Source organism: Channa argus, chromosome 11 (genome assembly GCF_033026475.1).
Source record: "Channa argus isolate prfri chromosome 11, Channa argus male v1.0, whole genome shotgun sequence".
Classification (NCBI taxonomy): domain Eukaryota; kingdom Metazoa; phylum Chordata; class Actinopteri; order Anabantiformes; family Channidae; genus Channa; species Channa argus.
The window spans coordinates 20,316,198-20,340,165 of NC_090207.1; the positions used below are offsets into that span (position 1 = coordinate 20,316,198).

The 23,968-nt window shown below is 40.9% G+C and overlaps 1 protein-coding gene across 1 annotated transcript; it reads right to left on the minus strand.

Annotated features, from left to right (window-relative positions):
- Positions 1-33: 33 nt before the first annotated feature.
- Positions 34-23,604, minus strand: LOC137135657 (transmembrane protein 132C). The gene is given in 10 exon segments (XM_067520035.1): positions 34-1,129; positions 1,132-2,421; positions 2,504-2,695; positions 2,938-3,202; positions 3,478-3,683; positions 6,311-6,454; positions 8,385-8,577; positions 12,065-12,202; positions 17,995-18,871; positions 23,493-23,604. Coding segments are annotated over 10 exon segments (3,423 nt in total). The 5' UTR covers positions 23,566-23,604; the 3' UTR covers positions 34-1,084.
- Between the last annotated feature and the right edge of the window lie 364 nt (positions 23,605-23,968).

Below are 23,968 nucleotides of genomic sequence, written 5' to 3' on the forward strand. Positions count from 1 at the left end.
TTCTAGAGGTATTGTTAAATCTTACTTTTTTTTTATTTTTACTTCTGCTGAAAGTAGCACTAATTTTCTTTTTTCTTCCAGTGGGTATGGTACCTCATTCATTTTTAATAAAGCGCGACAGTTGGCTTGCACACATTCAGAGGCCCAGCAAAAAACTCAATTTGTTTAAAGGGCAGAGGTGCACAAAAGGTTCTTGTAATTTGCACTTACAAAGGCTGATTATGGCAACACACTGGGGCATGCACTTGTTACAAAACCCTGAATGTTCTCACTAAAGTTTTTACAGTCTGCCACCCTTCCAATGCAACTGTAAAACTAAGCCAGAAAGTTGTTGGCACAAACCTTTGACCAGCAGAATAAAATCTGGTCCGAGCAAGTAAGAAAGCAGCACTTGTTTCCTGCCTCATCAACACCACTGTAGATCCCATAGGCAAGGCTCTTAACCTTGACCACTATCGCTCCAGTACAACTTCACAGGTCAGACTGTGGCTGATCCGGGTATTCCCAGGAAAAAGAAAAAAAAAAAACATATTCTCTGAATAAATAAAGATAGGGGACAAAGTTTCAAATGTGCCTCTTAAAAATGTTTTATAGAATCAAGCACAAGGAAGTATTCAAGATCATACTGTTTTAATGAAAAAAAAAATTAATGAAATTTAGATCAACTTAAATTTATATGATAGGGGACACAATATTCAATTAACACGTTTAATTAGAGCCATATCTTGGGTAAAATTCTTATGTGCTTGGGATACTTTTGTAGTGTTTATTTGTACTGTATATACTGTACCAGCATGTGAGTGCAGAAATTTTGAGATGTAGATCCACATGCAGCAACAACATTTGGTGTCTTTAAACACTGTGTGAATAGCAGTCCATCTGGTCAACTATGTGAAACTATGTTTCCACACACATCCAATCTCCAGTAGTAAGAATAATATACAGTACATGTACATGTAAAAGGCCTTGATAGGTAATAAAACGTGGTGGAGGGCAGTTTCAAAATCATATTCTTGACAGTTGTTGGAGTGAACAAAGGCATAGAGGTGATCAAAGCCACATCTACTGTACATGTGAGGTCTGATCAGGTCCTGTAGTATAACTGCTCCCCAGGCTCTGGGATGGGCATTTTTGTAGTTCCTCCTCACAGCTGTCATTCTTACCGACCCAGTGGATGCCGTGGCCATTCTCCCTCGGTGGGAGATGTGGCGAATGCCGTTCCAGAGTGGAGAAGGTGGTGAACTGGACTCTCTTTCTCTTGCTGGTGGGTGAGTGGAGGGACTCGTTGTGCATAGGTTTGCTCCTGTAGGAGCCCATGCAACTGAGAGGAGAGTCTGTAACAGAGGCCAAGCAGCTGGGTCTCCTGGACAAAGAGGCAGACTTATCAGGCCCAATGTCTATGACGGTGGTTGTAGTTTGGGTGTCTTGCTGGACGGGGCTACCTGGTACGCTCATCACTAACTCAGCGTCTGTGCCAAGCCATACCCAGTCGTGCCTGTGTCCTGTGGGCTCCTGGCCATGTGACGGAGGCTTTTTATGCCTGAACTTAACAACATATGAGATACAGTTTACCAGAAACACCAGAATGGCAAGGCAAAAGACACCCAACAGAGCATACATGCCAATCTCCAAGTCTGAGAGGGGCCTGTTGGCCAACATTTCTTCACCACCAATTTCTACCTCTGACATCCCCTGTCTAGGTCCCTCCACCTTGGTGGGGAAGTTGTTATAGTTTACCAGATTTCCAGGAGCTTTCACAGTGCTAGTAAAACTAACACTGCCCATATCCTCCACTACCATATTGTCTGAGCCATAGCCTTTTCTGCTGTCACTGGGGCTGCTCATCATGCTAACATTCACCATGCTGGTAGGAATACTGGGGTTTCCTAATCTGCCAGGTTTACCCACTCCTCCGAGGCTGCCGCTGGTTATGAAGCTTCGTTCTGTAGATTTGATGGTGGTTGTAATCTTCTGCATGACACTCTCCTCCCTGTCTGTGCTTGAGCTGCGTAATGGAGGATCCTGGGATGGTTTTCTTTGCTTTCTCTGACTGTCCGCCTGTTTCCCACTGTTCCCATAGTCACTGTTGTCCTTGCTGCTAACAGTGCTACTGTCAAGGCAGCTGGTATCGCTGTATGGCCGCCGACAGTTCACATTAAATTTGACCTTGAGGCCCCCATTGCCCACGGCCACAGTGCTTTTCCGTTTGGACTTCTGGCAGGCCTCACAGATGGACATCTCTACTCTGACCAGAACTCCTTCACCTTCTCCCTCTGCCACCACAGCCAGAGGTGTGCCCTGCACTGACACCACCCCCTGATCTAAAGATGTCACTGTCATGCGGTAGTAGGCTGGATCATAAATGTCAAGAGGTGTCTGGTTGCCATCACTGAATTGCACCCAGGCACTGACCAAAGCTTCCTGGAAGAACAAAATGCCAGACATTGTAACTGCACTTTAAATATAAAGCTTCAAGACATTTAAATTCGATAGGGGGCGTTACCTGTTTACGGGTCTGTAGAACCTCTTGTGTTGTTGTGGTAGCCAAGATAGCCTTGCTGCTTCCTGGACTGAGCTGTAAAGTCATGGAGAGGCCTGAAACAAGCTGGACTCCCAATTCTGTGATAGTCACTTTGTCATCTACAACTGTGATAGTTGTCTTGCCCAAGATTACATCAGACAGTGGAGAAAACACCTGTAACAGAACGATATCACCTTCAGTACATTGATGGTGTGCCTCAAGTCGAATTTCCTTGTGAGAACCAGTTTGGATTAGCGGGTTCAAAGTAAAGTTTGGGTCCTCATAAAAATGAATTAAAACTTCTTTCTACTGAAAGAGGGAACTGCTCTACCTAATTCAATATCTGCTTCTCGCTATCATGTTAGCGACTAACTTCTGGGGCTAAGTTTAAGTCAAGCAGTAGTTCAGTTTTTTACCTGGATGGTAGTGGTCCCAATGTCACGTCCTGACAACACTCTCCCAGCCTGCAACCTTGCCACTCGAGGGTCCTCTACCTTCATAAAGTATCGAACCAACCTTGTAACATCCACCTGCCAATCAGAGCCCAGGAAATAAGCCTTAGGATCTCGAGGCTCCACCTGCTCTGCCACAAAGTGAGTTAGCACCTGCACCAGGGCGTGCTGAAACTGCAGCATGCAGCCTTTCCCCTTCCTGTCATCTTCTTCACTGTTCCAGCCAGTTCTGAGACATGATGACAAAAACACACATTCAGGTCAGACCTATTACACCATAAAAGCTTTGACACACTATACTCCAATCACTCAGCCCTGTCTCTTTGCTTGATTGGATCACATTGCGATATTGCAGTACAGTATGTAATGGAATCAAAAACCCAAATCCTTGGAGAGATATGATTTTGGATTTTTATAGGCACGCAAAAGGATGTTTATAGAAATCCAATCAAGAAACCAAATAAGGATAGTTTATAAGATGGTTTGTCTGCTTGTGTGTCCCACCTTTTTGAGGTTAGTATGGGTACCCTCCAGCTTTTGATCTGGCTCAGCTCTGTGTCCGACACATCAATCTGCAGGGGGAATTGAGGCATCCATACGTTCAGTTCAAGCTGGGCACTCAGGTAGCTGTATATGTAGTTCACCTTCATCTTCACTTTGCCCTTTGTCTCTCTGCCATTCACAAAAACATAGTCGCATCTCTCCGACACCTGCATAGAAATAGATAAAAGGACATGAATATTTTATTTTAATTTCCCTGATAATATTAAAGTTTGTGTAAGTACGCTTTTGTAAACAATCTATATCAAACTCAGAATGAGATTGTTGTCGATCAAGGAGATGTTAGTCATCTACCCTGTGACAAAGCATAATTAAATAATCTCATAAAAGTCACTATTTTAACTGATAGGCCATTCTTACAACAACAAATGGCCTTGTGGCAGTTTTGCACTGCATGCGTTACTGTAGTAATGTCAGCTGGCTGTAATAAACTACCGCGATGATCACCAGTCCGAAGCTTTAGGAAGAGGCAGCATTGCAATTTTATGTTAATCAAAATATCATCTGGTGCAGTGTTGAACATCAGTCCTTCACAGCCAAGTACATTCATTACACTGTAATTTCAAAGGTGACCTTGGACAAGTTTGGGTGACTGTTGAAGGATCTCATGGACATTTTGAGACACGAGTCAGGAGGTTTTCCTTGGTCTGCTCAGCAGCCACTGCTTTAAACAAATTGGATAATTAACGTAGCATTGAAATTCAGTCACCAGCCTGGGGAAGTGCACGGGAGTGAAGGGGGGGAAATGGCGACTTTGACAGATAGCCTAGGGAGAAATACAAATAGCAAATAGATTCTCGCTCTCATTTGAGTGAACCCAACAGTCAGTTAGATGATGCGCTGTCACAGGGACATGCTATTTTTGAGTGGATCTTGCGTCAGTCTTTCTGCACCCATGACCAGAACTGAAACCTTAGAATGACTTCATCGCTGTGTGTCATCCTTTCTGCTAACTGTGGATCCCTAACCTCTCCTCGTTGAATAATCCTATGCTTAATTTACTGCATATTCAGATAGCACATTTACAATGTGTGGCACTGTATCACTTGAACAGTTAACCACAGAAAATTTTTAATGTAAACATTGGGGAAAAAAAGTCTGATTTCTTTCCAGGGAAGTCATTAACACTTTTCATGCTTTAATTTGCGGGTGAAGTTAGTCAACCAGTCATCCGTGATATAAGACACACTGCACATTTCATCTTTTTAAAAGAAGCATCTTCCCAGTGCTCCACTGAACCCAACATAAGCCATTTTCAAATAATACTAGCACATCCCTTAAAAGAGAATTAATTTTAAAGTGCCATCCCCCAACTCATCCTATCACAATCTCATTCTGTAACCAAGGATATGCCTGTGTGTTTTTACTATCAGAAAAAGATATTTATTTAAAACAGGATTTGACTTTCTTTCATCACTGGGTACAGTATTACTTTGAGTTCATGCCTCGTGTAAATCAATCTAATTTTTATGCTAAACTATTAAAAATTCCTTATTTATCTGCAAAATAGTGCATTAACCATCTATACACAGAATGTCCCCCTTAAATTGTCTGTCAATCCCACAACCTTGATCTGACAAAACAAAAGCCTGTGTGCATTTTAGGTCTCTTTGTAATTCCAACAAGTGTAAAATCTTTCCATCGCGGAAGATTAGTGTTTTCTTTTCTCACATGCACTGTCCGTTGTGGATAAATCTTTCCCCTTCTATCACCAGCAGATTTGATACTCTTCAGGCACACCAGAGGAGAACAGATATCTAAGTCAAGCTGTTAGACTAAGAAGATTAAAGGGAATATTTGTGACTGAAGCTGATATCCAGTCCGCAAACACACTGAGAGCTACTGTACAGTAAGCTTAAAACAACAGCATAGAAGACTCCATTAGCGAGTTGAAAAGATTGATTTAGTCTACATCTGGACTCTAGATATTTAATCCTGGTTTTCTTTTACTGTAACTCCCACCATGTGCACATACTGTGCTGTAATATGAATTTACTCAGGGGGCAACACACTGGCTACATTTCTTTATTTATGTGACCAGTAAAATGTCCACTGCATGTCTTGTTACAGTTTACAATGCCACTTTCCCCTTGAGTTAATACACTCACAGCCTCTGACCTCAGGGGCCTAACTTTCGATTTCATCAGTAAACAAAGTCGGCTTTTGGCAATCAGCCATGCTCAGGTTCACATTAGAAAACGGAATAAATCACTGGATGGGACCACAGTGGCAGACTGTGAGGTCATTTGTGGCGAGTGATTTACCACAGCAGCTGTTCATTGTTGGGGAGACTGATGACCAGTGTTTGATGGCAAATGATGTCCAAGTAATGGTTTGTTTTACAGTGTGGAAAAGTGACAGACAGCACAGTTGACATTGGAACACCTTCAAATCAGCCTTACCTTCACACATAAAATCGACCTTATCGCTTTGGAGCTCTCAGATATACCCTCCTACCCTCCTTGGCATCAAGGCCACAAGATAAGGCACAAACATCTCGCAATCTTCCGTCTATTGCAGCTAAACCTGTTTTTGTTCACAGCTTTAAAATTTCAATAAATAGATGTAAGAGAATCTTTGGAAAAGGTTCAGGGCAATTTCACCTCTAACTTTTTCCAATCTCATTCTACCTTTTATGAAATACTCTTACAAAACCATTTAAACTACAGTAAAACTGTTGTAAAATGTGAAATGATAAATCAGAATGATATTGTTCCCTGTTCAATATGCAGAGGTATGTGAGAAGGAGAAAGAGGAGGAGGAGGAGGAATCCTACTTTGAGAACATCTTCATCAGTGGAGCTACAGTCTGTGTAGTCAGATACATCGGTTACAACTCCATCTTCCTCCACAGCTACTGTCCTCACAGGCATCACTATCTTCTTTCCGGTCAGTACAGCAGTGTTCAGGATTTCTGTGTCCTGCAGAGACACGTAGAAACATAGAGTTACAATTATTCTCACGAGCCACAGACATCAGAATGAACACAAGAAATCTCATTCAAAAATTAACATCCCCTAATTTTGTAGTATATGTGGTGCAGCTACCACACGAGATGTAGAGAAATGTAGGGGAGTGAATCAGCAGTCCTGATGAGTCATGAAGGCTGGGTCCCTCTCTGGGAGGCTCTCTAGGTGATGGCTAGATCACCACATGGAAGGAAGAGCTAATCTTGACTTGGAAGCTCTCAGAGGACTACCTTATCAGTTCAAATGTGCTTTACTAACTGGAAGCATGGAGCTCTAAATATGCTCTACACATACACTACACAGTGCAGACTGTTCTTTAAGGTTCACTGTATTATTAAATTAAGCAGCTTGGAGAAGCAGAGCAGATTGAAGGAGTGGTAAGTGGCTTTTTCCCTGCCTCCCCCTGCCCAAGTGGCAATGTGTCTTTGAGCAAGACATTGAACTCTAATTGCTCAGGAAGACTAGGCCAGCACCTTATATGGTAGGGGCCATAGATACGTGCAGTCTGTTTAACGTTCCAAATGTCTTTGTACGTATGTTTCTACCTATTAATTGATATGAGTGTGTTGGTGTGTGTGAGTATGTTACTTGCATGGGTGGATAATCAAAGCAATATTAGAAGCAGATGGCTATGTGTCCTCAGTAACAACGCTGTTTTAAAATAAGTTTAAGCAATGGTGAGAGTGTGAGTGTGTTAGTGTGTGCGTGTGTGAGTGTGTGTATGAGAGCAGTGGCACTGAGCCCGGTCAAGTTCTGTGAATGATCAGCTAAATCAAATTTAAAGAGACACTTGGCTACTCAGAATATGAAAATGAAGCAGATGGATATGTGTCTCTTGACTATAAAACTGTCTTAAATGAAGTCAAAATAAGTGAACATCACATTTTTTCCGACTGTTATTACAATATAGTAAAAAAAAAACACAGATTCGTAGTCTGTGTCAGTGAACCCTTCACCATTATATAGAAGTATTGAGCAGCAGCACTTGCAGGAGTTCACATAGCAAGGCTAAGAGTGATCAGTCAGCGCTAATGTCCCCTCAAGCCAACCATCAAATCTCCTCATGTTTGGCCCTCGGCCTGAGGTCAGCTTCTAATCCACAAGGAAGATGAACCATGTCAAATTCACAAATCAGAATGCTGTAGTGTAGCCTTATGACTTCAAGCACTCCAGCACCATTATCATGGAAATGCAGCAGACAGTTCTGCGAAAAATAAGTAACATTCCATCTAAAATTATAGCACAAGCAATAAGAATTCTTAAGTTTTAATAGTACTCCCAACACATATCAAAAAGAACTAATTAAACTAAACTAATGCTAAAAATGAGTAAATAGGCGAATTGGGTATATTATCTGACAGGTTGTCACTGTCATGCGTTTCCTGCAGAAAATAGTACAGTACCCAGGTAAGAGATAACTATCAAACTGGCACTCAAAGTGTTGTGAACTTATTGTGTAATGTTCCGTATTTTGTAGCAGAGATTATATCATGGATTAATTATAGAGGTAGGATGATAAAGAGGCCTGCGGCACCAAAATAGAAGCACATGAAGCAGCTGTTAGGAGGAGAGGATGACCAAGCCGCAGCGCAGCGGAACAACACAGAAGAGAGACATCAGCAAGCTGACAGTCACAACACAAGGTCACTCCCTGCTCAAAATAGAACCCATTTACTAAACAATCCAAAGCAGATCCAGCTGTCTGTGGGTGCAAACCAGACAGGAATGGATCAGAGCAATGTGCATTTTATGACACTTTCATGCATCAATGCTCAAGGGATGCATTCCAAATATTGGCATTATTGGAAACACTGCTGTGAGTAATGTTGATGCTGGGTTAAATTAATTACTATTAGGTGTGACATGAAAGCTGTCAGCGCACCATTACAAGAGGAGCCAGGCCGACAAAGTCTCTCTGAGTGGTATAGATCCGCATGGCTCCTTCAGTCTTGGCTTTATTTTTGGATGCAGACGGCAGCTCCAGCTTCCATATGATCACCTGACTGTCAACAGGGCTGCTCAGCTCCTCAACTTCAAAATCCATCTGAAGCACCTCCAGCAGACTGCTTTCAAGCCTGGGGGTGAGGCAAACAGCTGAGTTAGTTACATAAAGAATGCATGTATGTACATACAGCACATGCGTTTCTCATAAAAGAAATCACATGTAAAAATTAACATAAGGCAAAACAGTAATAAAAGAAAGGTTTCCACCATCAAACTGTATTATTATTTTATATCTGCAGCACGACTTTTTAGTGTTTTAACAATCGGAGAAGGGTACAATACTCTCAACACCTTTCCCACAAAAGCGAAGAAAGTCTCATTTTTTTAATCATAGCCATCGATATAAAATATATATATAAAAACAAAATTATATCTGAATAGAAGTGAGGAGGTTATACAGCAGTAGGTGCTGCACATCAGCCTGTGGCACACATTGGGATGTTACTATAAAGAGTTTACATCAGTGTGTGGATCTGTGTGGTTGCACTTGGCCATAGCGTCACTTTTATTTAATCTAAACATACTTTATAACTAAACACAAAGCACACGTCATTAGTTTTGCTACTACTGTATATTGTCATAAACTAAAGTATTGGACAAACTCAAATATAAACTAGATAAACTATATTAAAGTTGCATGTTTTCAAGAGAACACAAATGTGATTTCTCATCTGCAATTATTTTTTAATTAAGAGAAGTAGAAAGTAATTTGAGAGTCAATGTTCCTATTGAGGTTCTGTGATCCCAGTAGCCTCAATCCTCCTTTTTTAAAAACATTGTTGAAGTCTTTGCATCTCTAGGTCTTTTCATAAACTGTTGAACCTAGAGCTGAATTTTTCTGTGCTGGCCCTACCCTGGAGCTGATGCTACTGTTAAATGTGAGTAGAATAATAGGTAGTCCAGGGACAGTGGCGTCCTGCAAGCATAAGCCTGTATAACTTATAATGACCTCTCAGTTATGCCAGCTAGAACAGTGTGTCCTTGCCATGGATTCAATAAACTCCCATGGCCCAAGTTAGTATCTTTGGTTTTATTTCTTGGCACTGTATTGAACTATGGAAAAGATATATTGGTGGAAAACACAATAAGCATGCACATACTCCCATGGACATTATCAGACTCTCTGCACCTGTGTGTACATTTTATAAATATCTGTCTTACAGAGTTGTGCAAGCACACAGTAAGCCCTGTTTCATGCTGTTTACTGCATAAAAATGACCTCTAAAGGGCCACATATGAGTTGCATTTCTCCATTAAAGCAACAACATTTGGAGAAATCATATTTATTTAATCCTCCATTAAGTTCCATATTTAAAAACTTCATATAGTTTTGTATCATACGTCTCATAATAAGACATGTTACTTAATATCCTTAGCATATTGTTCAGAGACCTGAGATTAACACATAATAATCACTTTCTGGTCAAGTATTAAAACAGCACGTTTGACTCTTGTAAGCATGTCTCAATCCCCTTAAGGATGCATTAACACAGATATTCATAAGAAAGAGGAACTGCCGTACTGTTTACGCCCTTGATCATTCTTGTGAGGCTTACAGAGAAACGATGCCTCAACAGCTTGTTTACGGTCGGCAGTTTGTCTGTAAGTAGCAGTGTTTTAATATTAAGATCCAAACCAAGCCGCTGTGACAGAGGATAAAAAAGCTTTAATGTACAGATACAGCAAATACTTTTAGTACTCTCTAAAGCCAGGAAGACAAAGTCTGAAAATCCACAGTGGTGCAACAGCAGACACTCTCTGCAGGGGTTCTGTTAGTTTTGTGACATTTAAAGAGGATTAGGTGAAATGCCTGAGTGGAAAAATATGTTAACCCATAAAAAAGTTGTTATAAACAATGTCATAATCTATGCCAAATGGGGAAAACAACTTAATGAGGTCAAACCAATAATGACAAGTACAGATAATGCTGGTGTTTTGTCTCTGATTAAGTATCCTGTGTTTATGTTGTATGACCTCTCAGACAAACCCTGATGTTCAGCTTCAGCAGGTTTAAATGATCCCTGTGCTGGGGTAAGTCATCTTTTTCATTACACATTCATTATACGAAAGCAGGATTCACCAAGAAGTGTTATTCTTTGTCTACATTCATTCAATTTATTTTTTTCATTTAGTAATGTTGGCTGCATACACTTACTCTTCTCTAGCTATGCCAACAATTCACACACAGATTAGAGCTTTAGTTTTACAAGTATTACTTGGAACTGTTCTAGAGGCAGAAATAATTCAAGTTAAAATTCAGTCTCAGTGGATCAGTTCTTTTCAGCCCATTCAGGCTTGCCAGTGTGTCCAAATAAAATAATTAAAATCATGTGTACGAGAGCAACACAAAGAGTGTTTTCCTGAATGTGTGTTGCATCCAAGATTGATGGATAGGTAACTAATAGCTCTCCTAGTCTAGGTCTAGAAGGCTCATTAGCCCATTAGCCACATTAGCAGCAGAACATTTATTGGTCTGTTGTTCTTAGGTTAAAATATCCCAATAGGTGGATTGCCATGAAATGTTGGACAAACATCATACAAACAGTTGGTCATGTCCTAAAATCAATGTCGCCTATGTTTTTGTCATGGTGGATCAGTGGCAGAGCATTGGGTTGGGATGCAGAAGGCCACGGGCTTGAATCCCACCACCACCAGGCCCCACCCAGCCACCAAGGGCCACCTTGGTGCCAGTCCTGAGCCCGAACAAGATAGGAGGGCTGCAACAACGAGGGCGTCTTTCATAAAAACTCAAGCCAAATCAACAGGCTAAGCACATTCTGTTGTGGTGACCCCTGAATGGACAAGCTGTTCATCTTTCTTTTCTATGTTTTTATCCTTGGCCACATTTAAATGACTTAAGTCTTCTTTTTAGTATAGTGAGACAGGAAACCAGAGAGGGGGATTTAATATGGCAGGCATCTTCACCACTCGATCACTTATCCTAACTCAAAGGTACTCACCTCACCTAGGTGCAGTGAAATAAAGCTGTACTAATCTCAAAAGATAAGCTGCTTGTTGGGGGCTGGTGTAGCTCCATTTAACGAGGTCATGGGGCAAGTCAAAAGAAGCCCAAAGACCTGAGCTTTACAGAAACACCTATAGCCAAACTTAAAGAGTAAAGAGGTGTCCTCCAAAGCATGCTTCTGTGGTAAGCAGGGGTTGGTGAAGGGGGCTGGGCCCACTGCATTATCAAGAGTTATGAGGTAGTGTTGTACACAAGAGCAGACTAAATGTGAGGCTAAAATTTATCATGTTCATTCTGAGTGGTAACAGACATTTACCAGTCCGGTTAACTTCTGCACAGCTATTCATACAAAAAGAAACATCTGGGTTGAAAACCACTTTTTCGATTATAGGTACTTCGTAGTTACAAATAGTCGTTATTTTTTATGTTTGTTCCATGCCAAAATGCATTAGGTTGTGTGTTTTGGAATCCCTAAAACTAAATAATATTTATAAAATATAATTTATTATTTTCTAAAAACATCACTTAAAATTTGAAAGTAACACACTTTGAACATTTTTGTAAATGTGGCATCCTTCTTTAATCAGACTTGCCTTTTTCCAGGTATGGGACCCTTCCTCTGACAAGTAACAGCGATAGCTCCATCTGTTCCCATATCCAGAGTGATGTCCCACAGTAAAGAGTTACTGGGTGTTGCTGTTCGAAAGGTCACACCTTTCTTTACTGTTGCTCTGTGAAAAGTAAAAAATGAAAAGATCAAGAATGTGATGAATCTAATATATGTCACAATAACATCCAATGAAAAATCAACACAATGAATGGATATTTTTTCCAGATTTATGTATACAATTTAATACAATTAAACATAATTTATTGATTTACCCAAACATAATCTCTTCAGGTTCTTAAAAATCCAGAAATAAATGTATTATATATTTGAGCCTCCTGTATTATGCACAATAAAGAAAAACATGGAGGAAAATGCCACCAAATGAAAAAGGAAAATATTGCTTTTTCTGTTGGTTCTTACATGTGCTCATTATTTAAACAGCATCATCAGTTTCCGTGGCCTCTTATGCAACTGAGAATGAGGCACTCCCTGTGGGCATTCTCAGCATAAGCAGCTGGCAGTAGATCAAATGTTAATATTAATGAGGTATTCTTTTCCAAGAATTGTGATCAAACCCAAGGGAGCTACTGTATTATTACATTATTTATTAACAAAATAATAAAAATACAGTCCTCTACTACAACAACAGTAATCAATATGGTCAGCCTCTCTCACCACATTTTGTCCCTTCTTTTATGTGTAAAACCCGAATTAAAAAAAAATTGATTGCAAAGAAGCAGCTCAGACAACTAATTCATTTGTTTAATCTGCATGCGAAGCTGTATAGTTCATCTCTGAATCTTTGAGATAACCACCATGAGTGCATTATGAGTCTCTGGGAAGGTGTAATCTTTGAAAGGAACAGCAGCTATCTGAAGACTTATGGTACTTTAGGTAGAGGGTGGGCCTACAGTAAAAGAAATCAGGCAAAAGTAGTGGAGACACTGTTTCCCGTTCAGCACAATGGAACAATCTACTGTAGCAACATGCATTCCCTCTTAATTGAACATTTTAGTCTCCTAATGCCTATGTGATAAATGTTCTGTGCACATCTACTGCTTGTGTGATGGTGCATGTCAGTAGTGTGAACCCTTGTTTGTGACCTTCTTTACATGTTGCATCTGTCAAAAAGGTTTGAAGTGGTCACAGATGTTGGTCTGTTATGATCTACTGCCTTAACCTCAGGGGTGCAAATTAGAAAAGTCTCCCTTCATTCCTCTGTGTCTTTCTCAGAAAGTACAGACTTGGCATTAGTAACAGAACTAAAAGTTCAAATGGGCCAAAAGATCACCAGTCAAAGGTCACAATTAAAAAGGGATGACTGAGCAACGTTTTTTTCAATAATGGTTTTAATCTTGTGTCACTGGGGGTCTGGTTGCTCAGTGGTTGAGCACCAGGTTGGGATGCAGAAGGCTGCGGGTTCAAATCCCACCCCACCAGGTGTGTCCCTGCCAAGCAACCAAGGGCTGCTTTGGTGCTGGTCCCAAGCCCGAATAAAATGGGAGGGTTGCGGCAGGAAGGGTATCAGGCGTAAAACCTCATGCCAAATCAATCTGTGGTGACTCCTGAAGGGACAAGCCAAAAGCTGTTGATCTTTGGTTCCAATCTTGTGTCATTGGTACCCAGGGGACTACTGGTTTTTATTCCAGCTGTGTTGCACATACGGTGATTAACAAAGGTTCAACCAGGGAGCACTGGGCTAAAAAGTGAAGTTATCTGGTGCCGTGACTGTATTTCAGTCATGCTGCTGAATGACTCAGTTTTAGTTAGTAAACACTTTGATAGACTTATTATTTAACATAGAGAAGGTGAACAGCCTCAAACCCCTCACTCTCTACCAGTTTTAGCAGAGGTTGTCAAAGCGGATGTGTATCACAAAACACAATTAACTTACTAAACTTATTAAATTACTTCAGGCACTGAACAGATAAAAGAGATCAAATGAAGCATAACGAGGAGCCAAATACTTTAGCTGTTGCTGCGTGGTATCTCTGTTAGTTTAGTAAATAAAACCCACTGCTCTGTGCACTGTGCATCCGAGTAAATGAAAGAAGAGGACACAAAGATGCAGCCAGTCTGTTGTTATCAGTCAGAAGGTTCCCAGGAGGCAGCACATCCAACAACAAGGGGGACAACAGTGGGCTAAATAAGCAACGAGGAATACGTGCAGTTTTGATGTAAACAGGCCACAGCTTTCTGAATAGAGTCAAAGCTGAAGGGCTGCACTATTACCCCTGGTAATGACATTACAATGGAGGTAACATACCAGAAATTAATTGTTAACATTTCGCAAAATGTCAAACTACTGCTTTAGAAGCAGTGTAAACCACTGCCGCATGTGATGCATAACATGCACATGTAATATTTATCAAGAACCTGCAAAAGTTATTTTTCACTATGTGCTGCCTGAACCGTAACTTCAGTCCATTCATTTCCTGTTTTAGGGCTTATATACACTACTGATGCTGACTGTAGGGATTTCTAAGTGCAGTGTGACAATTTTTTTTTCAGTGGGGGAAACTTCAATCCAGCATAATCAATGAAGTAAGCTCGATGAATTAATGAGAAAACTTAGGAGGACTGTTAATCTAGTAATGGCTTCTGGATATCATGCCCCACTGTGATGAAACACCACTGTGAATTTAGCCCAAAGGGGCAGGGTTTAACTAATAGAAGGTGACGGTAATAATAAGACTTTTCAAAAGCCATTTTTAACATTTCTATTAGTTCTCCTGAAAAAAATAAAATAAAAATCTCATGTGACTGAAAGAAGTGTTTTTCTTCTGAGAGGTAGAGAGCAGGACAAGTGTCCATGGCTTTGGTTAGCAGGCCCCAAGGAGGCAGCAGGCAGAGGGAGGCACCAGGGCAGAGAAGATGGATGGCTGTGGAGACCAAAGCTGACAGTGTGTGAGAAAAGCAGCGCTCAGGTGCTGCACCTCCCATCCATCTCACTTCTGACCAGGCAAGGCATGAGTGGCACTATTGTTTCACCTTTTACACACTCTTCATTCACTCATACACAAACACGCATGGTTACATACAGGTGAGAATGCCACTAGAAATACCTACACATGCAAACTGCCACTCAGGCAGACACACACTGTCAAATACTGAAATACAAAGCAGACCTTTGCTCTGTCAGTCAGTTCCTTTCTATTATTTATCTGTGAAATGTTATTTTCTGTAAACCTATTTGAAAGATCAACGTGCCATGGCCAACACAAGAAGCTAAAACAATAAGACATAACACAATAAAAAAGAATCAGATCAAAGACCTACAAGACAGAGTGCATCCTCTGTGTAAACTAGACAGCATGGCCCAGATGCATTTCATCACCAAAGCTGCTATTGAGATGCTACATAGGGTTTGTAATTGCTTCCTTGGTATAATTTGTGTTCCCATCTTTGGCTCAGAGAAAACATCACTGCGGGGCCACGGTATCCGTAAACCCCAGTGCAATCGGAAACAGATGCAATCGTTAATTATGCAGGCAAATGTCCACCGTTTAGCCAGTCTGATAGCCAGCCATCGGCAACGTGCTTATCGTACTTATGGAGCAGTTTGGGGAGTTGGGGAGACGCTGATGCCAACACTCCTGCCAGATGGCACGGCACTAAAAGTGAATGTAAAATTCCTATTTGTCACACAGATGAATGATGAGGCTCCCTGGATGAAGAGTTCACTGACACACTGTCCTGTTGATATAGTACTGCCTTTGACTAAAACCCATAGAACAAGACAAACTATGGTTGCTAACAGATTAATTTGAATTGAAATGCAAAAAGTAAGTTCATACTTTCTGAGCATACATTAAAGGTGTAATCTAATTATCCTTCACATGGGTAGAGTGATGACGAAAATACAATACTTTATCTGTGACCTTTATCAAGCGCTCCCTAAGAATGACAGCTTCATTTCGCGGGAACAGACAGGTGTGGCTTGTCTTTTTCTCTATTGACTTCAAATTTGTATGTCCCTTGACTCCGGCTATAGACATCAATAACAGTCTTATCATGGTGATGAGAGAGCATTAAGCAAAGCCTAATGGGATATCCAGACAGTGATAAAGCATACAGACAGCTGTTGAGGACTGGGTGCACAGGGCTTGTTAATGTCCTGATAAGCTAGGGGAGGGTTTAGCACTGCCTAACTATGGAAGTTAGAACAAAGGTGAGTGTATTATGTCATGTTTATGGGATGCAAAAAGAAAAAGGTAGAATTGAAGAGTTTAGTTACCAGTATTAATTATTGCATGTTTAATTGCTACAGAGCTTCCTAACAAGATTGTTGATCTGCCAACAGAGACAGTAGCTATTGGGAGATGAGATAAGGACAAGAGGAGAGGAAAGGCGAGGAAGAAAAGATGAAGCGAAGATGAGTGGCGACATTAGTGCTATCTGCTTTCTGTGCAGAAATGAGAGTAAGTAAATAAATTAAGGCCGAAAGAAAAGGAAATCAGCTATGTTTAATTGCATGATGCAACAAATTCATGAATGCACTGGTGCTCCTCTGAAATCCTGTTAATGTTTCTGAAATGATCCCAGAAAACCCTTGAAATGTAGTGTGAACCATCTTAAGCTTTATGTTTTTCTTTTTTTTTCTTTTTGGCAACTCTGCAAAAGAACTGAAGACTCCGGCCGACTTATCTGTTAAACTTCACAAGGACAAGTGCACCCATGCACATCTGTCCGCCTAATCAATACTTAGCCATTCCAGCACACACAGTTGATCTGAGCAACTGCCTCAGCAAATGAAGGCAGGACTTCGTAGAAAAGGAACTAATAATACCTGACCGTCTCCTTACTTACTCACTTCCACTGAAGCATGTATAAGCAAATCAAGGTGGAATTAACTCTTTCATTATTTATTTTCCAGATGTATTGATTGTGTACCACAGTGTAACATTGTGTGTAGCCTATAAGGCTAGTGGGACTATTGTCTAGAAAGCAACACACCTTTGGATTAGCTGTCATCAAGGACTAAGCCAGTTCTTAAGTCAGGAGACCTTACAGGACATCACCCAACAGGACTTCGATCAGCAACACAGACACACATAGCATTTATCACACAATAAGAACCCAAATCATATAAGCAGCCTAATTTACTAATGATCTAAATCTGCACACAAACCAACAACAGAGTCATTCGACTGAAATCCATTTTGAGGTGTCAATCTCCCACGTTGCATCATTTCACCTTGAAAAGGGGAGACATGCTTATTATCCTAAAGAGGTTAATAAGTCAGGTCACTGATGCATTAAAATAAGCCTCTAATACCACACAGGCACCCTAAGGAGTAACCATGGTGGTATCACAAACGCTCTCACCTTCACTCATAGAGAAACATTCTGTAGTGCAAAATGAGAACAGAGCCTTAAATTAAATTGCTTATAATCCCCATGATCTTAGATTCAGTAACATATAACACAGATCCTGAACATACCCTTTAAAGGGGGTGGGGGGGGGCAATGAGTCACAAATTACACGTGATTTTATTTGATCCATGTCAACATTGATGACTACCACTCGTGAAACAGCCCTTAATGTCACAAGGCTGTGCTTACTGAAACATGCCTTCTTCTAATTTAACTGGAATAATCCATCCCATTTCCCCGGCAAAACAGTTAACCTCTGTGATATTTTCAGTGAAATGCCATAATCCATGCCAAATCTCATTTCCCCCATCATTCCCTTATTTTTAATGGCACGGGATTTGTGGCAAGTATTAGAGATGAGGACTAATAATGTTAGCGAACGCTCCCAGTGTTGAATTCTTATTGACCAATTAATTTGGACGTTAAATTAAGGAGCTCTATAAAGTGCTGTAATATTCCATTTACAAAACTGGCTCCATGCAGTCACACATTTGCTGACTAGTCCAAACTGTGAGGCAACAGAAAACAAAGTCTCACCTGAGAGTGAAGTTAGTCAGCTGAGCAGAGCTGGCCATGAGTATGTAGAAGGTGGCAATGTCAGTCTTCTTCAGTGGTTTGGAGGATGTCCGTATGACAATGGAGTTACCAAGCTTTAGGCGTGAAAGGGTTGCCATTCCTTTAGGCACCTGCAGAAGACGTACGCTGCCGATCCTCTGCATAGGAGTGACTGGAACATACTCTGCTTGCTGCTGTGAGCCACCCCAACGACTTCCATCCAGAGAATTACACTTCCCATTTGCTTTGGGCTGTGCTTGATAATACAGCTCCACAGGGTTCCCTGCAGTCGGGTCCTGTCTCTCCCTGCTGGTGCCCTCTGTTCCCAGCGCAAACCAGCCAGGGGCAGGAACCAGCTCAGCCATGCAGGTTCCCCTCTCACCTCCCATGGCACACGAACCCCTGACCTCCTGGGTTTGCCAGAAAGCATACACTGTCACACACGGTAGCTCATCCACAGCTCCTTCCCCCCGGCCCCAGTCCCTCCCTGCAACATAGAAGAGCACCCGGACTTTGGGCTTAGAGGAGAAAACCCGAGGTGTCAGTACAAAAGCCTGAATTTTCCAGTTAAAGGTGAAGACCTCCGGGGACCTGAAGAGCTGCACAGATTGGATCAGATCTAGAGGCACGAGTTGCTCTGTGGACATAGTGCCGTAGCTAGCATTGACAGCTGGCTGGCGACTGGCTCTTAAGATGACAAAGGGCTGTGTGTGACTCTGCATGCTGGAGTTCCTCATGAAGTCCTGACCAGCCTCCTTTAGTAAGAGGTAGTCAGCATCTCGCACCTCGTAGCTGACTGGTAAGAAGACAGGAAAAGGCACTGGGCTCTTACTGTCGGTCAGCTCTTTACTGCTCAGATCTGTTAAAAAGAGAAGAATAAAATCAATTCACGGTACCAGATTTTTTAACACACCACTAAGGAATAAAAAGTTTCAGAAAGTAACACTATAGCTAAAAAGTCAGCCAAGGCCAACTGATCAACTGATTGGGGCATCAACTTATTAGGAATTTGAGCTTAACCTTAAAATTCTTATAACAGACCACAACCAGCAGGTGAAATAATGCAAAATTTAAAAAAAGAGAAGCTTATGAGTATTTTTAGCTTCTGCACAGAAGGAATTCTTTGTAATACATTTTCACTGTTATCAACATATAATATAAGTGTGATGTATCCAAACCTTTCACTGCCCCAGTTCCACCTCTCTCATGCATGATCTACTTTCTGTACATGGGCAGGAAAGGTGGGATCTGATACATCTGGCACAAGATTGAATCAGGCATCAAAAACTGGGATTAAAATGGCTTTTCAGATTGTCGGAAGGCTGCGAATAGCCACCAGATCCTCCATTAACAAACAAGGGAATAGTGGAGCATCATCACGTGAAGTGAAAAACCCAGGGACCAGTTAAGGAAAATTCAAAGTAGCTAAAACAGAAATAAATCTGAACATGTGTATATTCCTCATTATGTTGTTTATTTACTTGCTTTGTGTTGGACAGATTTACAGTAATTACAAGGATTACAGGCTTGACTGTTAAACACTGGTCACAAGTGCCCAGGGTGACCTTTTTACAGTATACTGTACTAGTGAGTAAAAACAAACCAACAGCATAAATATTCCCTGATCTGGTTTAAAAGCTTGATGGTGAGTGTTTGCCCCAATGGAAAAGAGCTGCGGTCACCCGGCCACTGTGTGTCCTCATTAAACACCCATTTTGATAGAATTATGAAGATTATAGCAGCTGACCTGAGTGTGTGCTGTTTTTCTGGTGGCTAATTGCCCTGCTCGGTGAATTAAGGCAAAAAAACTGGTGTTTACTCTGGTGATTATAATAAAACGGATAAAGCTGCACTAAGAATGCTATTCCATAGTGGAAAAACAACTTTAGTGGCATCTCAGACCAAAACACATAATCATCCCAGTGGAACACAAAAACTAACAAAACCAATAATATCTAGATTTATGGACTTGATGCGAGATGCATTTGTGACTTGAAAACAAAAGATGCCACACTGACTGTTGCCTGTCATAGGATTAGTAATTACTATTTATCCAACAAGGAAGGCTTGAAGCTTTTTTGTGTCAAACTCAGCCATCATGTTGCCCTCATGGCTGCTGGCTTTTGACAGGTCCGTCTATCACGGTCGCCTCTGCTTTTCATCATCGCTCATCCACCCCAGCAAACATGCCTGTCATGATGGTCTGACAGTTCACACAAAAATGACTATACTGCATGTGTCACAACCATGTCAGCCCAGCAGCCCTCAGAGGAAGACAACAGCATCTTTTATTTTTTTGACTTTCCACACACAGACGAAAGTGTCAGTCATGTTCACTGAGTGGGCGACACAGTGCATGAGGCAGCGACGGAAGCTGGGAACGGGGCTGTCCTGGCTCAGCCTACCAGTGGCCACAGTGACAGATGTGCTCTTAAATACCAGAGCTGGCAGCAGCTCCAGCTGGAGTAGATATAAACTGGCTCACTTTCTCCAGAAGGGAGAATGCACCGCCAATGTAGCAACAAAGTACTTCATATGCAAGCTCATTGCTTTGCAATTGGGTTTGATGGCTCATCTGTGTTTTTCTTGCATGTCCAAATGCTTTTCTTTTCATAAAAGTCTAAAGGAGGTTATTTAAATGAAACTTAGTGCATAATATATTTATAAATATGCTAGCAGATTTGTTTCATGACTACCCGTTCTCCTTTGCCAAAATTTCAGCTGTTTATCAAGTGGCCATTGTAAGCAAAACTCTACTTCTATGGTCCTAATCATGATGACAGTCCTGCCCTCAACTAATAAACATGAGAGCAAATCCAGTGCACCAGCTGTTCCAACCTCTCAAATAACTCATTTTGAAGACCCAGAGCTTCTCTTCCTTCTTGGCTCAGCCAGAAAGCATCAGTGTTGTTATGCAGAAGCTACGATGAAGACTGCCCTCCTAGACACTGAACATGTTTAATGCCTTTATTTTCTTCCCTCTACAGAATGTAGGTTAAGTGCTTTCTAGGAGAAAACAACATATTCCTTTGATTCGAGTTTAAAATCATATGTTGTTAATAAGATTTGTATTCGCCCATCTCTGTTTGCTATTCAGTGTGCTTCCTGTATCAAATTACATTTCAGAGGTCACAGCAATACTGATAGCAGGAAATTATCTCCAGGTAAGGATTTGCTGTGACTTTTTGAAGTAGAGGTTTTCATGTGTATAATATTCCTGAGTCGTGCTGTTTTTAGTTAAGCCACTTGTAGGAAGCAAGTCCAATCCAATAATAGCTTTGCTGCCATGCATTACAATGGAAATTAAAATGATTAATGTTACTTAACCTGGAAAATCATAGAGCTATAAGTGAGATTTAGTTTGCAGTGTATGTAAGTAACTAAAATTTTTACTTGGGGCTTAAATATTGTAGATTCCTTTCAAATATATGTTCCTCATCACCAGTTTTAATAATAAAATAAAAAATGAAAAACCTTGCGTATCTACAAGCAACATTTTGCCCCTTGGTTTCTCTTAAGGCTCCATTTTAAATTCCTTTTGCTGGCATGTCAGGAAACGTCTGTTCCAAGCACTTGTCTTTTAGCATTATTTCTGCAACTGCAATCAATCTTTGTATTAATCTATTAAAATGCGCAAAGCTTGAGCAACTATTGTGAATTCTAATGTGCACTAATGACTTTTACCATATGTGCAAAACAGCTTGCAGAAGTGAGTGGACTCCCAGTAGCATCACAGAAGACAATAATGGATGTCTGTGTTTTAATCAGTAATTGAGAGATTTAGGGATGTTTTTCTGTGTGAGTTTCTGCACTTTCATGCTGTTTCTTAAAAATGGTAATTCCAATATCGATCACGTGCTATACATAGTAAACTGCTCTTTATAAGCACTTTAAAATAATAAAGTATTGACAAGCCAAGAGGCAAAAACACCATTTATAGCCCTGCACATTTTCTTAATCTGACAGCGTTCTTATCTTTTGACTGCCCGTCCCTTCCAATGCAAACTTTCTTTAACAGAGCATCACAGCATCTAGTAAGTGCCCTAATGCCGCTTGCCACAAAAGGTCTCTGAATACGTATATATGTATTGACATATCGCTAAGCCCTCATTCGATGAGGTGACTCACAACTGATGCAAGAATATCTGCCACAGTGAGGAGTTAAACTAAAAAGTTGCTAAAGGTTAATGTTTATAGTTATTTCTGCATTGTTATAAAATAGCTACCTAGTAGGAAAAGGTATGACGCAAACACAAAGATCACCCATATATGAGATCACACGTGTCTATTCAGAACTTCTGTCACAAATTAAAGGGTTGTTGCAATGTGCACATTCAATTTGCCCAAAAACTGAACGGTTCATCATTTGTGGTGTATTTTTCTAATCTTATGCTCTGTCTGTGTATTTGATTTGTCTGCTCTCAACAACAGAGCTGTGAAACAGGCCTTGCTACATGCCCTTTTACAAAAATTAGACCCCAACACATCAGTAAAACCTCCTTCTGTCAAAGTTGACAGCATTGTATTCTTATGTTACATGCTTTTGGAGGTGCTTTAAACAAACATACAAAGATGATGTAGTACTGCTCATATAGCATGCATATCTCTGTGGGGCTGGGTAGTGAGAGATTTAAGAAGATGAGACACACACAGAGAGAGAGAGAGAGACTAGAGGAAGCTTATGCTTGTGCAGTGATTGGTGGTGATTGCTGTGTATAACAAGACTCTTAAACTGCTATAAAATCTGATTTATCACATTTACACTGTTTACCTCCGTTTTTCATCTTTTTATCCACATATATCATCCAGACTGCATAGCCTAAAAGTACCTTTCTCTATAGCAATTTTAGGCTTTACATGAAAAGCTTTTGTAATTTTTTTTTATGTCAAAGTTGAGAATATAGATCCACTTTTTGTTTATCCCACTCTATGAAAAGGGGTTTGTCCATGAGGGAAACTAAGGCTTCCCAGAAAGAAAAGCAAAGTACTGTGCATTAAAGCACAACTTGTTTTATACTGTAAAGCCATCAAGTCCTTAACTCCTCAACGATTTCATCCTGAATCTTTAATATCCCACTCACTGCTGTGACACCCCTTTGCTGCAAGCAAAACACATATGCTCCTGTTAGGCTCACTGGAGCTGTATCACCGCGGAGGAGCGTTGTGGCACAAATAAGGACATTTATACATTATTTAGACTTTAAGACAATACTGTTTCCGTGCTGGCATGGCACTGCTGAGGAAAGGTCCACCTTCTCTCAGTAGCATGTGCAGAAGATAAATAGTTTAATCCAATAGCTCAGATTTACAGTTGTAATCATTAAATACAGTATAGACACAGTGTGCACGCTTAATTCAGTTAGAGGTCCTAGAGTTAATTCATTGCACTTGGGCATAATCCGGCCTTGTATTCATCTGTCGCGAGTACTGTGGCTTTAGAAACCACAACGCGTGCAACTAGTCACTCCCCGGCCACTTACCTTGTGTGAGAACTGCTGTTATTGTTGTGAAGATTATCTGTAAGATCCGCAAGTTCTGACAGTAAAGGTTCATTTTGGCACCAGTCGCTGCTCGCTGCTCCAGTCAAGTTCTCCGTATCTATAAAGGTTATTCTTGCTCAGCCGATAATGGAGCGGACCATTTTATCCATCTCTACAGTTCGCACACTTAATATATTCCCACCTGTGGAAGTATCGGTTGTAAAGTAGGTAACATGGTAAAGGTAACATGAACCGCGCATCGAAATCAGCTCATCAGTAGCACCAGGGTTGTGCGTAAAAGTTGTGCGTAACGATCTTGGAGACGTCTCTCCTGAAGAATTATGAACAACAATTGCGTAATGATCTTGGAGACGTCTCTCCTGAAGAATTATGAACAACAATTGCGTAATGAAAAATGTTCCGTTTCAGAAAAGATCCCCCTTCCAATAAAAAGCCTCAAAAAAGTCCTGCGGACT